This window comes from Polyergus mexicanus, unplaced genomic scaffold, assembly GCF_030449975.1.
Source record: "Polyergus mexicanus isolate NDT 795.1 unplaced genomic scaffold, iyPolMexi1.0 SCAF_24, whole genome shotgun sequence".
Classification (NCBI taxonomy): Eukaryota; Metazoa; Arthropoda; class Insecta; order Hymenoptera; family Formicidae; genus Polyergus; species Polyergus mexicanus.
The window spans coordinates 2,156,225-2,168,519 of NW_027223344.1; the positions used below are offsets into that span (position 1 = coordinate 2,156,225).

At 34.4% G+C, this 12,295-nt stretch overlaps 1 protein-coding gene across 1 annotated transcript in view; it reads left to right on the forward strand.

The window, feature by feature from the left end:
* Positions 1 to 350: 350 nt before the first annotated feature.
* Positions 351 to 12,295, forward strand: part of LOC138942851 (uncharacterized) — a 46,560-nt gene continuing 34,615 nt past the window's right edge. Inside the window, exons 1-7 of the mRNA XM_070313314.1 lie at positions 351 to 1,238; positions 1,313 to 1,539; positions 1,635 to 1,922; positions 2,041 to 2,091; positions 2,172 to 2,395; positions 2,481 to 2,643; positions 2,724 to 2,840. Coding sequence (XP_070169415.1) covers positions 1,323 to 1,539; positions 1,635 to 1,922; positions 2,041 to 2,091; positions 2,172 to 2,395; positions 2,481 to 2,643; positions 2,724 to 2,840 — 1,060 coding nt within the window. The 5' untranslated portion in view covers positions 351 to 1,238; positions 1,313 to 1,322. The remainder of the gene's footprint in view (positions 1,239 to 1,312; positions 1,540 to 1,634; positions 1,923 to 2,040; positions 2,092 to 2,171; positions 2,396 to 2,480; positions 2,644 to 2,723; positions 2,841 to 12,295) is intronic.

The window sequence follows — 12,295 nt, forward strand, 5'->3', positions numbered from 1 at the left end:
ACTGTGAAATTGAACGTATTTATCTGCGATGCTCCTGCAAAATCGTTTATCAAGGGAACTAAAGGACATAATGCGTATTTTGGATGCGGTAATTGTATTCAAGAGGGAGATTACATAGAAAATCGAGTAACGTACCCAGAAATTAATGCAATGTTAAGATCAGATGAATCTTTTAAATTAAGAAAACAAGAAGAACACCATAAAATCACTTCAAATCTTGAAGATTTAAACATTGGAATGGTTACTCAATTTCCTTTAGACTACATGCATCTCGTACTATTAGGAGTAATGAAAAAATTGTTGCAGTTTTGGATTAAAGGTAAACATAATGTTTGTATGGTTGCAACTCAGATAACTCTTGCTTCAACTTCTTTATTATCTATGTCATTATTCCTACCTAAGGAATTTGCTAGAAAGCCAAGGAAATTAGATGAGGTTGATCGCTTTAAAGCCACCGAATTAAGACAATTATTATTATATACTGGGCCAATAATCTTTTTTAAAAAATTATCACGTGATAAATATGTTCATTTTTTGAGTCTGAGCATAGCAATTCGAATTTTATGTAGCAAAGAATATTGCGTACAACTGCTTGATTATGCACACAGTTTATTATTGTATTTTGTTGAAAATTATTGCACATTATATGGTCGTCAATATTTATCATATAACGTTCATAATTTAATTCATTTGTGTTATTATGTAAAATTATGGGGAGTGTTAGATAAATTTAGTGCGTTTAAGTTCGAAAATTACATGCAAAAAATTAAATCAAGAATTAGATCTTCGAGTCGGCCATTAGAACAATTAGTCAATCGTTGTAAAGAAGAAGATAATTTTAATATAACAAATGTAGAAAAGAATTATCCAATACCAAAAGTACGTATTATAAATGGCAAAAAGATAATAAAATCAGTTCAATGTAAAGGTTTCTATCTAAGTACAAGAACTGCTGATAATTGTTGTCTTTTGTTAGATGGTACAACGATTTCACTTACGACAATTTATTTTAAAAATAAACAGATTTACATTATTGGCAAAAAGTATTTAAATATTAAATCATTTTTTCGCATTCCATGCAACTCTTTAAATATCGGAATTAAAAAAATTAACGAGTCACAGTATGAGTTAATTACTATTCCATTGTCTGATATTAAATTAAAATGTGTAAAACTGCCTTTATGTGACGAAGAAGCTGTGATCTTGCCTTTACTGCACCAACAAGATATATGTTTATGGCGAGTACTCATATTGATAGAATATATAATTGAAAACAATATTAAATTAATTAACAAGTTTTACTTTTTTACAGATTATTAATAATGGTAAAAAATTTCGCTGTCGTAACTTTTCCAAGCGATGGGAATAATGAAGAAGAGATCGTATCAGAAGTTCCATCTTTATGGCTTTCTTCCAATTTAACAGAATGCTGGTGGCCATCGGTAAAAAATATAAACATGTTTATTGTGAAACAAACTCCACCTGTTACTAATAATCCTAAATGGACACTTTATCCTATCAAATTTCATGGATATTATGGTAATTTATATTTTACTTCAGAATTTATGTAATTATTTTTTTAATATTTTAAAAAAATAATGTAATTTGTAAATTACGGTTTTGTCCTAATCAAGATTCATTAGATGAGGCTAGACAAAGAGCAACGAATTATTCTTCAAGCGATGAAAATAATACAAATCAAATAAAGAAGTCATGCACAAAACGGTCACTAAATACAGTTTATGATAATGAATCTGAATCTGATTCTGATGACTCACGTTCAATTATACCAAATCCACCATCAATCCACAATGTCTCACAATCAGCCAAAAATATTCAATCAATCTCAAATATTTTGGATTCAACAATTATTAATAATATTGATATGGAAATTCTTGATGGAACTATAGTACCTCACAAAAGTAATTTTTATTTTAATTCTTTTATTCCATTTTTATTATCTCTATAATAAAACGGTTTTTTTTTAAATTATAGTTATTGTTTATTATGAGTAATCTAATACTTTTTTAATATTTCTAGATATGCAGGATGTATATACGTTAGTGTCAGAAATGTCAGATAAAATGGAAGGTTTTGTATTTACTTTTTATCTTATAATTTTATTAATATCTCTTTATGGCATTGTTTACTCAATATTATTAATTTTTTAGATAATTTTGAAAAAATATGTACAGCTATAACTACAATTTCATTAGACATACAAACTATAGATATTCGTTTAAAAAACATAGAAACACAACATAACCAACATAAGTCTAAAGACTCTGCCAGGGATACATCAAATATACAAAAATCTTTTCCGTTTAAGAGTATAAATGAAATAATAGCTTTTGAAAAGAATTTATCAGAAAATGCAGATGAGTACAACAAATTTGTAAGTTTAATTAAGTTATTTAAATGCAAATTTTATTTAAATAGAATAATGTAAATTATATTATTGGTATGTTTTATTTCTAAAGATGCTGTATATATCTCGCATAGGCGGAGGGTCCGCTAAAGAAAATTTAATTCGTATATATCGAACTTTATTTTCTAATGAAGTTGCCAAGGTATCATCCTGGAAAGGACTACGTAATCATTTTAAAATAAGTAGTTTAAAGTCTATATTGACGGGAATACAAGGTAAAATATATTTTTATATTTATAAATAAATTTATAAAATATGCAATTTAATTTAATGTAAAATTTTTTTAATAATTCAGCAACAATTTTGACTCAACATCAATTCACAAAGAGTTTGAAGACATCACGAAAGAATGGTTTCGCCAAGGTGGTCAAAGGCTTAGCAGACAACAAAAAGACTCTGAAGAAGCAAATCCGCAAGTTATTTAAATGTCTCAAAAGCTTATTATTTTTTCATTATAATCTTTTTTCTTATTAGTCTATGAGCTTTCGGCTTATGATCTTTTTTTTATTGGCCTAGAGTCTTAATTAACATAAGAAATATTTTTTTTAACTAATGTTTTTTTTATATTGAATGATTTTAACACTAAACCTACCACGACTGGTTAAACAATCGGTCAAAACGTTATCAAAGTTTAAAAATTTCTGCATTTGGTATAAATAAGTTGTCGGTAGATTTAGTGTTAAATACTTAAGTTTTTAAATTTTTATGTTCTAAAATCTAAAATCATAGTCTGCACTCTTTTCATTTTGAGTTCTCAACGTCATTATTTGAGTTAAATACTTCTTTTAGGAGAATTAGTAGAATTAAAGTATGCATTATGTTGATACATTTAATAGTTTATCTAACAATCTTTTTAATTACAAAAAGTATAATTGCTTTATTGTTTTTCTTTCAAATGAAAATCGAATTGCGTTTCCATTTTTGTTTAAATTAGATTTATTCTAACGGTACACACTTATATTATTAACAAATGTGTTATAATTAACGAATCATACATGAATCTCAAAGATTTTGACAAGTGTGTTTATGAAAAGTTTATGGATGTAAAAATTATAGTTTTCATGTGGGGAGAAGCCTAAAAAACTCATTTCTTATTGATGTATAGCGTTAAAACAAAAAATAATATCGCGAATACTCGAGTGTACCGTGAAGTTTAAATTTATCATATTAATTACTATTATAATAAATTTATAATTTATAATATTTCTAAATTTAATTAATTTATAATATTATTAATTGTTATTAGTGTACTATATTTTGCAACAAAATTAGGAAATTATTGTACTTCGGCGTAAAAAGGCGTAGAAAGGATGAAATTCAAATTGATATACTTTTCGAAAAAATTATCACAGAATGATATTTAAAACAGATTTTAAAGCTAGAAAACATAACTTTCCAATGCTCTAACGGAGATTTTTCTAACGATTTTTCTTATACAGATTTTATTACAAGTGGTGCTACTTTAAAATGAGCTTTGTAATTGTAGAAAAAAACTTCAACTTTAATAGGCGAGTACGTAGAGAACAATTTTTTCATCAATTCTATTAATTGTAATAAAACTTAACATTTTCTCTTTAAAATGCTTTTTTTAAACAGTTCTACGACCATATGACATTTTTTTTGCAAAAATACGTGAATTTGATTCTTTTTAATTTTGTGATTCTAATTGTTTGCAAAGTATATTAATTAATACAATATAAGTGCAATTTGTTATTTAAGGTTGAAATTATTATTAGCTATTAGTATATTTAAAGTTTTCTCTTAAAAAAAATATCTAAAATTATGTAATATAATTTAAATTATCATTATAATTGTAATTTGAAACAAAAATTAATTTTATAAATATTAATAATATTTGTTAAAAGATTTATTCATAAATTTGTTACAAGATTCATTTATTTAACAATTTAGCATATGTGGAAATAAAGAGTTGTTCAAGAAATCAAGTTTTTATTGTTATATATATCCATATCTTTATATATACACGATTTTCTAAACATAAATAATATAAGTTAATTCTCTTAATTTTAATAAAAAAACAACCATTAGTAATTTTATCCAATCAATAATTTTGCGCTGTATATTCAACTATAGCAGAATAGTTTCTTCATTTTAATCATTGATAAATATATATGTATTATTAATATATATATTTATCAATGATTAGACTGAAAAAAGACTATTCTATTATAGTTACTTAATTTCATGTCTAAATTTTAGATATTTGTTATTTGTTATTATCATTTTGTTACATATTATATACAGCATAGTGTTGCTGTATATAATACGTGACATTTTGATCTAAATGTTACCTGTAAATTACATAATGGTTACTAGAACAGATAATATGTGTTCTGTAAATAATATATAAATATTACAGAACAGTGTGTACTAAATTCTATTATAATGACGTAATTTTATATCTAAATTTTATGTATCTATTACGTATTATATACAGGCATAATGTTGCTGATATTTTCATCTAAACATCATTTAAAAGTTGACATAATCGTTACCATATCTGTTCTCTCAATGTTACAGAACAGTGTTTACTATGTTCTGTTACAGTTACGTAATTTATATATATAAATTTTATGTATCTATTACGTTTTAAAAGTTGACATAATGGTTACCATATCTGTTCTGTCAATGTTATGTAAATGTTACAGAACAGTGTTTACTATGTTCTGTTATAGTTATGTAATTTCATATATAAATTTTATGTATCTATTACATTTTAATTTCATGTATCTATTATGTTTGATATACAAGAATAATGTTGCTGACATTTCCATCTAAACGTTACTTAATCGTGGACATAACGGTTACCACAACAGCGAACAGCTGTTTTGTAAATGTTCTGTAAAAGTTACAAAACAGTGTTTATTGGGAAGTTTAGGTCGTTCGGAACGTCTTAGTTACGTGTCAGTAAGTGAGATTAGTCGAAATTTCTTGTACAACATCAAGGAAATTGAGGAGAAACACTTTTCTGCGCACAGAGTTGAGATTGCTATGTACGCAAGTTTCGGTCGTCCGGAACGTCTTAGTTACGTGTCAGTAAGTGAGATTTGTCGAAAATTCTTGTACAAGAACAACGAAATTGAGGAGAAACGTTTTGCTGCGCACAGAGTTGAGATAGCTATGTACGCAAATTTCGTTCGCTCGAGACGTCTTAGTTACGTGTCAGTAAGTGAGATTAGTCGAAATTTCTTATACAACATCAAGGAAATTGAGTAGAAACGCTTTTCTGCGCACAGAGTTGAGATAGCTATGTATGAAAGTTTCGGTCGTTCAAAACGTCTTAGTTACGTGTCAGTAAGTGAGATTAGTCGAAATTTCTTGTACAACATCAAGGAAATTGAGGAGAAACGCTTTTCTGCGCACAGAGTTGAGATATCTGAGTACGCAAGTTTCGGTCGTCCGGAACGTCTTAGTTACGTGTCAGTAAGTGAGATTTGTCGAAAATTCTTGCACAACATCAAGGAAATTGAGGAGAAACGCTTTTCTGCGCACAGAGTTGAGATAGCTGAGTACGCAAGTTTCGGTCGTCCGGAACGTCTTAGTTACGTGTCAGTAAGTGAGATTTGTCTAAAATTCTTGTACAACATCAAGGAAATTGAGGAGAAACGGTTTTCTGCGCACCGAGTTGAAATAACTATGTACGCAAGTTTAGGTCGTTCGGAACGTCTTAGTTACGTGTCAGTAAGTGAGATTAGTCGAAATTTCTTGTACAACATCAAGGAAATTGAGGAGAAACACTTTTCTGCGCACAGAGTTGAGATAGCTATGTACGCAAGTTTCGGTCGTCCGGAACGTCTTAGTTACGTGTCAGTAAGTGAGATTTGTCGAAAATTCTTGTACAAGAACAACGAAATTGAGGAGAAACGTTTTGCTGCGCACAGAGTTGAGATAGCTATGTACGCAAATTTCGTTCGTCCGGAACGTCTTAGTTACGTGTCAGTAAGTGAGATTAGTCGAAAATTCTTGTACAAGAACAACGAAATTGAGGAGAAACGTTTTTCTGCGCACAGAGTTGAGATAGCTATGTACGCAAATTTCGTTCGCTCGAGACGTCTTAGTTACGTGTCAGTAAGTGAGATTTGTCGAAAATTCTTGTACAACATCAAGGAAATTGAGGAGAAACGGTTTTCTGCGCACAGAGTTGAAGTAGCTATGTACGCAAGTTTAGGTCGTTCGGAACGTCTTAGTTACTTGTCAGTAAGTGAGATTTGCAGAAAATTCTGGTACAACATCAAGGAAATTGTGGAGAAACGCTTTTCTGCGCACAGAGTTGAGATAGCTATGTACGCAAGTTTCGGTCGTCCGGAACGTCTTAGTTACGTGTCAGTAAGTGAGATTTGTCGAAAATTCTTGTACAAGAACAACGAAATTGAGGACAAACGTTTTGCTGCGCACAGAGTTGAGATAGCTATGTACGCAAATTTCGTTCGCTCGAGAAGTCTTAGTTACGTGTCAGTAAGTGAGATTAGTCGAAATTTCTTGTACAACATCATGGAAATTGAGGAGAAACGGTTTTCTGCGCACCGAGTTGAAATAGCTATGTACGCAAGTTTAGGTCGTTCGGAACATCTTAGTTACGTGTCAGTAAGTGAGATTTGTCGAAAATTCTTGTACAACATCAAGTAAATTGAGGAGAAACGCTTTTCTGCGCACAGAGTTGAGATAGCTATGTACGCAAGTTTCGTTCGCTCGGAACGTCTTAGATACGTTTCAGTAAGTGAGATTAGTCGAAATTTCTTGTACAACATCAAGGAAATTGAGGAGAAACGGTTTTGTTCGCACCGAGTTGAGATAGCTGAGTACGCAAGTTTCGGTCGTCCGGAACGTCTTAGTTACGTGTCAGTAAGTGAGATTTGTCTAAAATTCTTGTACAACATCAAGGAAATTGAGGAGAAACGCTTTTCTGCGCACAGAGTTGAGATAGCTGAGTACGCAAGTTTCGGTCGTCCGGAACGTCTCAGTTACGTGTCAGTAAGTGAGATTTGTCGAAAATTCTTGTACAACATCAAGTAAGTTGAGGAGAAACGCTTTTCTGCGGACAGAGTTGAGATAGCTATGTACGCAAGTTTCGGTCGTCCGGAACGTCTTAGTTACGTTTCAGTAAGTGAGATTTGTCGAAAATTCTTGTACAACATCAAGGAAATTGAGGAGAAACGGTTTTCTGCGCACCGAGTTGAAATAGCTATGTACGCAAGTTTAGGTCGTTCGGAACGTCTTAGTTACGTGTCAGTAAGTGAGATTAGTCGAAATTTCTTGTACAACATCAAGGAAATTGAGGAGAAACACTTTTCTGCGCACAGAGTTGAGATAGCTATGTACGCAAGTTTCGGTCGTCCGGAACGTCTTAGTTACGTGTCAGTAAGTGAGATTTGTCGAAAATTCTTGTACAAGAACAACGAAATTGAGGAGAAACGTTTTGCTGCGCACAGAGTTGAGATAGCTATGTACGCAAATTTCGTTCGCTCGAGACGTCTTAGTTACGTGTCAGTAAGTGAGATTAGTCGAAATTTCTTGTACAACATCAAGGAAATTGAGGAGAAACGCTTTTCTGCGCACAGAGTTGAGATAGCTATGTACGCAAGTTTCGGTCGTCCGGAACGTCTTAGTTACGTGTCAGTAAGTGAGATTTGTCGAAAATTCTTGTACAACATCAAGGAAATTGAGGAGAAACGCTTTTCTGCGCACAGAGTTGAGATAGCTATGTACGCAAGTTTCGGTCGTCCGGAACGTCTTAGTTACGTGTCAGTAAGTGAGATTTGTCGAAAATTCTTGTACAACATCAAGGAAATTGAGGAGAAACGCTTTTCTGCGCACAGAGTTGAGATAGCTATGTACGCAAGTTTCGTTCGCTCGGAACGTCTTAGATACGTTTCAGTAAGTGAGATTAGTCGAAATTTCTTGTACAACATCAAGGAAATTGTGGAGAAACGCTTTTCTGCGCACAGAGTTGAGATAGCTATGTACGCAAGTTTCGGTCGTCCGGAACGTCTTAGTTACGTGTCAGTAAGTGAGATTTGTCGAAAATTCTTGTACAACATCAAGTAAATTGAGGAGAAACGCTTTTCTGCGCACAGAGTTGAGATAGCTATGTACGTAAGTTTCGGTCGTTCAAAACGTCTTAGTTACGTGTCAGTAAGTGAGATTAGTCGAAATTTCTTGTACAACATCAAGGAAATTGAGGAGAAACGCTTTTCTGCGCACAGAGTTGAGATAGCTGAGTACGCAAGTTTCGGTCGTCCGGAACGTCTCAGTTACGTGTCAGTAAGTGAGATTTGTCGAAAATTCTTGTACAACATCAAGTAAATTGAGGAGAAACGCTTTTCTGCGGACAGAGTTGAGATAGCTGAGTACGCAAGTTTCGTTCGCTCGAGACGTCTTAGTTACGTGTCAGTAAGTGAGATTTGTCGACAATTCTTGTACAACATCAAGGAAATTGAGGAGAAACGCTTTTCTACGCACAGAGTTGAGATAGCTATGTACGCAAGTTTCGTTCGCTCGGAACGTCTTAGATACGTTTCAGTAAGTGAGATTAGTCGAAATTTCTTGTACAACATCAAGGAAATTGAGGAGAAACGCTTTTCTGCGCACAGAGTTGAGATAGCTGAGTACGCAAGTTTCGGTCGTCCGGAACGTCCTAGTTACGTGTCAGTAAGTGAGATTTGTCGAAAATCCTTGTACAACATCAAGGAAATTGAGGAGAAACGCTTTTTTGCGCACAGAGTTGAGATAGCTATGTACGCAAGTTTCGTTCGCTCGGAACGTCTTAGATACGTTTCAGTAAGTGAGATTAGTCGAAATTTCTTGTACAACATCAAGGAAATTGAGGAGAAACGCTTTTCTGCGCACAGAGTTGAGATAGCTACGTACGCAAGTTTCGTTCGCTCGAGACGTCTTAGTTACGTGTCAGTAAGTGAGATTTGCAGAAAATTCTGGTACAACATCAAGGAAATTGAGAAGAAACGGTTTTCTGCGCACAGAGTTGAAATAGTTATGTACGCAAGTTTCGGTCGTTCGGAACTTCTTAGTTACGTGTCAGTAAGTGAGATTAGTCGAAATTTCTTGTACAACATCAAGGAAATTGTGGAGAAACGCTTTTCTGCGCACCGAGTTCAGATAGCTATGTACGCAAGTTTCGGTCGTCCGGAACGTCTTAGTTACGTGTCAGTAAGTGAGATTTGTCGAAAATTCTTGTACAACATCAAGGAAATTGAGGAGAAATGCTTTTCTGCGCACAGAGTTGAGATAGCTATGTACGCAAGTTTCGTTCGCTCGGAAAGTCTTAGATACGTTTCAGTAATTGAGATTAGTCGAAATTTCTTGTACAACATCAAGGAAATTGAGGAGAAACGCTTTTCTGCGCACCGAGTTGAAATAGCTATGTACGCAAGTTTCGTTCGTCCGGAACGTCTTAGTTACGTGTCAGTAAGTGAGATTTGTCGAAAATTCTTGTACAACATCAAGGAAATTGAGGAGAAACGCTTTTCTGCGCACAGAGTTGAGATAGCTATGTACGCAAGTTTCGTTCGCTCGGAACGTCTTAGATACGTTTCAGTAAGTGAGATTAGTCGAAATTTCTTGTACAACATCAAGGAATTTGAGGAGAAACGCTTTTCTGCGCACAGAGTTGAGATAGCTGAGTACGCAAGTTTCGGTCGTTCGGAACGTCTTAGTTACGTGTCAGTAAGTGAGATTTGTCGAAAATTCTTGAACAAGAACAACGAAATTGAGGAGAAACGTTTTGCTGCGCATAGAGTTGAGATAGCTATGTACGCAAATTTCGTTCGCTCGAGACGTCTTAGTTACGTGTCAGTAAGTGAGATTAGTCGAAATTTCTTATACAACATCAAGGAAATTGAGTAGAAAAGCTTTTCTGCGCACAGAGTTGAGATAGCTATGTACGAAAGTTTCGGTCGTTCAAAACGTCTTAGTTACGTGTCAGTAAGTGAGATTAGTCGAAATTTCTTGTACAACATCAAGGAAATTGAGGAGAAACGCTTTTCTGCGCACAGAGTTGAGATAGCTGAGTACGCAAGTTTCGGTCGTCCGGAACGTCTCAGTTACGTGTCAGTAAGTGAGATTTGTCGAAAATTCTTGTACAACATCAAGGAAATTGAGGAGAAACGCTTTTCTGCGCACAGAGTTGAGATAGCTATGTACGCAAGTTTCGTTCGCTCGGAACGTCTTAGATACGTTTCAGTAAGTGAGATTAGTCGAAATTTCTTGTACAACATCAAGGAATTTGAGGAGAAACGCTTTTCTGCGCACAGAGTTGAGATAGCTGAGTACGCAAGTTTCGGTCGTTCGGAACGTCTTAGTTACGTGTCAGTAAGTGAGATTTGTCGAAAATTCTTGTACAACATCAAGGAAATTGAGGAGAAACGCTTTTCTGCGCACCGAGTTGAGATAGCTATGTACGCAAGTTTCGTTCGCTCGGAATGTCTTAGATACGTTTCAGTAAGTGAGATTAGTCGAAATTTCTTGTACAACATCAAGGAAATTGAGGAGAAACGCTTTTCTGCGCACAGGGTTGAGATAGCTATGTACGCAAGTTTCGGTCGTCCGGAACGTCTTAGTTACGTGTCAGTAAGTGAGATTTGCAGAAAATTCTGGTACAACATCAAGGAAATTGTGAAGAAACGGTTTTCTGCGCACCGAGTTGAAATAGCAATGTACGCAAGTTTAGGTCGTTCGGAACGTCTTAGTTACGTGTCAGTAAGTGAGATTAGTCGAAATTTCTTGTACAACATCAAGGAAATTGAGGAGAAACGCTTTTCTGCGCACAGAGTTGAGATAGCTATGTACGCAAGTTTCGGTCGTCCGGAACGTCTTAGTTACGTGTCAGTAAGTGAGATTTGTCGAAAATTCTTGTACAAGAACAACGAAATTGAGGAGAAACGCTTTTCTGCGCACAGAGTTGAGATAGCTATGTACGCAAGTTTCGTTCGCTCGGAACGTCTTAGATACGTTTCAGTAAGTGAGATTAGTCGAAATTTCTTGTACAACATCAAGGAATTTGAGGAGAATCGCTTTTCTGCGGACAGAGTTGAGATAGCTATGTACGCAAGTTTCGTTCGCTCGGAACGTCTTAGATACGTTTCAGTAAGTGAGATTAGTCGAAATTTCTTGTACAACATCAAGGAAATTGAGGAGAAACGGTTTTCTGCGCACAGAGTTGAATTAGCTATGTACGCAAGTTTAGGTCGTTCGGAACGTCTTAGTTACTTGTCAGTAAGTGAGATTTGCAGAAAATTCTGGTACAACATCAAGGAAATTGAGAAGAAACGGTTTTCTGCGCACCGAGATGAAATAGCTATGTACGCAAGTTTAGGTCGTTCGGAACGTCTTAGTTACGTGTCAATAAGTGAGATTAGTCGAAATTTCTTGTACAACATCAAGGAAATTGAGGAGAAACGCTTTTCTGCGCACAGAGTTGAGATAGCTATGTACGCAAGTTTCGGTCGTCCGGAACGTCTTAGTTACGTGTCAGTAAGTGAGATTTGTCGAAAATTCTTGTACAACATCAAGTAAATTGAGGAGAAACGCTTTTCTGCGCACAGAGTTGAGATAGCTATGTACGTAAGTTTCGGTCGTTCAAAACGTCTTAGTTACGTTTCAGTAAGTGAGATTAGTCGAAATTTCTTGTACAACATCAAGGAAATTGAGGAGAAACGCTTTTCTGCGCACAGAGTTGAGATAGCTGAGTACGCAAGTTTCGGTCGTCCGGAACGTCCTAGTTACGTGTCAGTAAGTGAGATTTGTCGAAAATTCTTGTACAACTTCAAGGAAATTGAGGAGAAACGCTTTTCTGCGCACAGAGTTGAGATAGCTATGTACGCAAGTTTCGTT